The sequence below is a fragment of the Monodelphis domestica genome, chromosome 3 (genome assembly GCF_027887165.1).
Source record: "Monodelphis domestica isolate mMonDom1 chromosome 3, mMonDom1.pri, whole genome shotgun sequence".
Taxonomy (NCBI): domain Eukaryota; kingdom Metazoa; phylum Chordata; class Mammalia; order Didelphimorphia; family Didelphidae; genus Monodelphis; species Monodelphis domestica.
This window is the reverse complement of record NC_077229.1, coordinates 84740416-84745542: the sequence shown is the minus strand read 5'-3', so window position 1 is coordinate 84745542 and position 5127 is coordinate 84740416. Positions and strand designations below refer to the sequence as shown.

Here is a 5127-nt window from a genome sequence, read left to right as displayed (position 1 = left end):
ATAGGTGGGAGGTAGTGCCTCAGAGTTATTTTAATGTGCATTTTTCAAATCAAGAGAGATTTAGGGAACATTTTTTTCATATGATTATTGATAACTTTGATTTCTTCACCTAAAAATTGCCTATACATATATTTTGATCATTTATCAATTAGGGAATAACTTGGGTTCTTATAAATTTGACTTGGTTCTTTATATATTTGAGAAATGAGACCTTTTTCAGAGAAATTTGTTATAAGAATCTTTTCCCAGTTGTTTTCCTTCTAATCTTAGTTGCATTGGTTTTATTTGTTCAAAACCTTTTTAATGTAATATAATCAAAATTATTCGTTTTATATCTTATAATATTCTCTATCTCTTATTTGGTTATAAAGTCTTCCCTTCTCCATACATCTGAAAGGTAAATTATTCTGTGGTCCCCTAATTTACTTGTAATTTCACTCTTTCTGTTGAAATCATATACCCATTTTTCAATCAAGTTCAAGAAAAGTTGAAAGAAGTTCAATAAAAGACCTTATCCTTGTATAGTGCAGTGATGATGAAGCTTTTAGAGGGGTGGGTGATATCCTCAGGCATGTGTGGAGAGGAAGAGAGGTTCAGCCAAACCCCATGTCCCTCTGGCTTTCTAGAAATTAACTCTGAAGAACTCTGTGCTGAGGAGATGGCATGCATGCCCACAAGAGAGAGCTTTGAGTACCCCCTCTAGCACATTTGTCATAGATTCATCACCATGGACATAGGGTATGAGATACAGATCTAAACCTAATATTTACTAGACCATTTTCCAATTTTCCCAGCAGTTTTTGTCAAATAGTAACTTCTTGTCCAAAAAGCTGTGGTCTTTGGGTTTATCAAACACTAGCTTGCTGAGGTCATTTACCTCTAGTCTATTCCATTGATCCACTCTTCTGTCTCTTAGCCAGTACCATATTGTTTTGATGGCCTCTGCTTTACCGTACAATTTAAGATCTGGTACTGCTAGGCTACCTTCCTCCACATTTCTTTCATTAGCTCCCTTGATATTTTAGACCTTTTGTTCTCCCAGATGAATTTTATTATTTTTTTTTCTAATTCAGTAAAAATGTTTCTTGGTAGCTTGATAGGTATGGCACTGAGTAAGCAAATTAATTTAGGTAGGATTGTAATTTTTATTATATTAGCTCGGCCCACCCAAAATCAATTAATTTTTTTCTAATTGCTTAGATGTAACTTTATTTGTGTTAAAAGTATGTTGTAATTCTGTTCATATAATTCCCATATTTATCTTGGCAAATAGAATCAAAACTATTTTATATTGTCTAGTACATTGCATTTTAATTTCCATCATTTTGTTTGATATGAAGAAAAATAAATGTCAGGTAGTCAGAGCAGATTTTTCAATTCCTCTTTTGGAAATGAAAATATTAAGGCACAAAAGCATGAAGTGACATGGCCAATGCATACAGCTTATAAGTGGTAGAGAGAAGACTAAAAACCCTGGGCTTGTCACTCTGTATCCTACAATATTGTGGGCTGGAAGATGTTTGGAGGAAGTCATAGGTCTTATTACAAAAATTAATGTTGGGGAATATCTAGGAACAGAAGCCATGAAGAATAAGATCATGTTCACTTACAGTAAGTAGGTCCACAGAGAGAGATGTGGGTAGGAAACTCATGTTTTCTGAGGAATTTAGTGTTTTTGCTTTCCAATGTTTTCCCACAAATACCTCAACCACCTTGCCAGGACTAGATTCTATCACGGAGATGAGGATATTCTGCTAATGAGTCTCCACAGGGCACCTTTTATATCTTTGTTCCTAAGACAATAGATGAAGGGGTTCAGCATGGGGGTGACCACAGCATACATTGCTGAGGCAACTGTACTCTTCCAGGAAGACTGGGTCACTGAGGAGCTCAAACACACTCCCAGCCCTGTGCCATAGAATAAGGAAACAACAGAGAGATGAGATCCACAGGTAGAAAAGGCTTTGTACTTACCCCCAGCAGATGGGACTTTTAAAATGGAAGAAAAGATCTGACTGTATGAGAAGAGAATCCCTGTGAGGGGGAGAACACCAAGCAGACCAGCTACAATATATAGCAAGACATAATTGATAAGGGTGTCAGAAGACGAGAGTTTTAGAATTTTATCAAGATCACAATAGAAGTGCTGGATTTCATGGACTGTACAGAAGGAGAGTCTTGTCACCATCAGACTGTGAAGGAGGGTGTTGAGAAGACTTAGTATCCAGGAGAGCAGCACCATCAGGCAGCACAGCTCAGGACTCATGATGGATGTATAGCGCAGAGGGTGACAGATAGCCACAAAACGGTCATAGGCCATTGCAGTGAGAAGGAAATTGTCCAAACCACCAAAAAACATAAATAGGGACATCTGGGCAAGACAGCCAGCATAGGAGATGGCCTTGTTTTGTGTCAAGATACTTACTAACATCTTGGGTACCGTGGTAGATACCACACAGAGATCTACAAAGGACAGGTTAGAAAGGAAAAAGTACATGGGCGTGTGGAGGTGAGAATCAGAGCCAACAGCCAACATTATGAGTATGTTTCCAAATACAGTGACCAAGTACATGCCCAAGAACAACCCAAAGATGGTCCTTTGTTGCTCTGGTGTCTCAGAAAATCCCAGGAGGATAAATTCAGTGAATTTTGTTTGGTTTCCTGGTGCCATGGGGCTAGCTTTTCTGCTGGAAAATAAAAGTGAAAACATAATATGAAATTTTGAAATTGTGAAAAAATGTGAAATAGAATTATTCTTTCATAAGAAATGAAAGAATACCAGGCTATGATTTAGAATTTCTAGATTCAGTTTTTATTGCTATCATTTATTATATTTGTGATCTTGGACAAGTCACTGTTTCCTCATTCAGCCTCAATGGAAGAGGGGTAATTTGGACCTAATGAAATCCAAGATTCCTTCAAATTCAAACCTTCTTTAAAATAGAACCAACTCCATTTAGAAATCAACAACTTGACTTCCGGTCAAGATGGCGGCTTAGAGAAAACTAAAGTTCAGATCTCCTGAAACCCTTCCTTACCAATCTCAAATGGAATGTTCCTAGGGCACCAAAATTCAAAACGATCAACAGCATAGACCCCTGGAGTCCTCCTCCTGGACCTGGACCTGGAACAAAAGGTACGGCCCCCCCAAAAACCAGAACCGGAGACCACTCAGACCTAAGAGGTAGGCAGAAGGAAGGTCCTAGCACCCATCCCCCCCCCCAACCCAGAGCGCCGAGTCTGAGTCCAAGGCAGCAGAGGCAACCTCAGAGCCCCACGGCCTGCTATTCTGAAGGCCACATCCTGAAAACAACCTGACCCAGTCGAGGGGGCACCCAGACAGCAGGGAAACAGAGAAGGATGGGGGAGCTCTTAACCCCCTCAGAGAGCAGGGTCTTCGGAAACAACAGTAACCGGCAGGGCTGGCAAAAGGACCCCAGGGCCGGCTATTCTGAAGGCCAAATCCTGAAAACAACCTGACCCAGTCAAGGGGGCACCCAGACAGCAGGGAAACGGGGGGGGGGGCTTGTAACCCCCTGGCTGGATACTTCCATCAGAGTCTCACGAAAAAAGTCCCTACCTCAAGGCATACTATTCATCCCAGGGAAAGCTAATCTCATTAGGAGCTCTCAGAGCTCCAGGAAGCCGCGGCCCCTCCCCCCACAGAGTGCTGCAGCTGCCCGGCTAAGGCACAGGAACAAGGGCCAAGTTAGGCTTAGAGCATGGAAGTAAGGCAATGGAGAAGCATCAGGAGGGTGCTGAGGAGAGGAGGGCAGTAACAGGGACACACCAGCAACTCCTGGCTTCCGGGGAAGACAGAACAACAACTGCATAGAACGGACAATCTGCCTAGGGATAAAACCTCTGAACACCAGACAGAGATAAGAAAAGCTAACCCCCCCCCCCACTCAGATAGAAATGGCAAACTCCACAGAAGCACAAAAGTCCCCAAATTAAAAAAAAAAAAAACAAGAAGAAGGGGGCAACTTTGGACACATTTTATGGAACAAAAATACAAAACACAGAGGAGATAGAAGAGGAAACACAAGCAAATGCTCCGATATCTTCCAAAGGAAATGGAAACTCTCCATAAACCCATGAAGAATTTGAATCTGAAATGAGCAAAAAGATGGAAGCCTTCTGGGAGGAAAAGTGGGAAATAATGCAAAAGAAATTCACGCATCTACAAAACCACTTTGACCAAACTGTAAAAGAAAAGCAGGCTTTAAAGCAAGAACTAATAATGCAAAGCCAAAAGACCAAGAAATTAGAAGAGAACATAAAATATCTCACTGACAAAGCAACAGATTTGGAAAATAGAGGGAGAGGAGATAATTTAAGAATAATTGGACTTCCAGAAAAGCCAGAAATAAACAGCAAGCTCGACATCGTAATACAAGAGATAATCAAAGAAAATTGCCCAGAGATTCTAGAACAAGGGGGCAATACAGCCACTGACAGAGCTCACAGAACACCTTCTACACTAAACCCCCAAAAGACAACTCCCAGGAATGTAATTGACAAATTCCAAAACTCTCAAACAAAAGAAAAAATCCTGCAAGAAGCCAGAAAAAGACAATTTAGATATAAAGGAATGCCAATCAGGGTCACACAACATCTTGTAAGTTCTACTCTAAATGATCGTAAGGCATGGAACATGATCTTCAGAAAGGCAAGAGAGCTGGGTCTTCAATCAAGAATCAGCTATCCAGCAAAACTGACTATATACTTCCAAGGGAAAGTATGGGCATTCAAAAAATAGAAGATTTTCAACTTTTTGCAATGCAAAAACAAGAGCTCTGTGGAAAGTCCGATATTGAAATGCAAAGAGCATGGAATACCTGAAAAGGTAAATATGAAGGAAAGGGAAAAGGAGAAAAGTGTTATCTCCTTTTACTCAAATTCTCTTCTATAAGGACTACATTTATATCAATCTATGTATACTAACATGTGGGGAAAATGTAATGTGTAAATAGGGGGAAAAGAAAGACCAAATAGAATAATCGTCCTCACACAAAGATTCACATGGGAAGGGGAGGGGAAGAAAACTCCTATAAGAAGGAGAGGAAGAGAGTTCTTACTTAAACCTTACTCTCAGGGAAATCAACTCTGAGAGGGAAAAACATC

General features: G+C 40.4%; 1 protein-coding gene across 2 annotated transcripts; it reads right to left on the bottom strand.

The window, feature by feature from the left end:
* Window positions 1-555: 555 nt before the first annotated feature.
* Window positions 556-2671, bottom strand: LOC107652067 (olfactory receptor 7A10). Of its 2 annotated transcripts, XM_056822357.1 has the most exons (2): window positions 1770-2671; window positions 556-650 (listed from the first exon to the last, which is right to left on the bottom strand). In XM_056822357.1, the coding sequence occupies exons 1-2, from the start codon at window positions 2669-2671 to the stop codon at window positions 623-625; spliced, it is 930 nt and encodes a 309-aa protein (XP_056678335.1). In that variant the 3' UTR covers window positions 556-622. The 2 variants fall into 2 exon arrangements, with proteins under 2 accessions (XP_056678335.1, XP_016288187.1); XM_016432701.2 differs by lacking the exon at window positions 556-650 and having other exon boundaries at window positions 1697-2671.
* Window positions 2672-5127: the final 2456 nt, after the last annotated feature.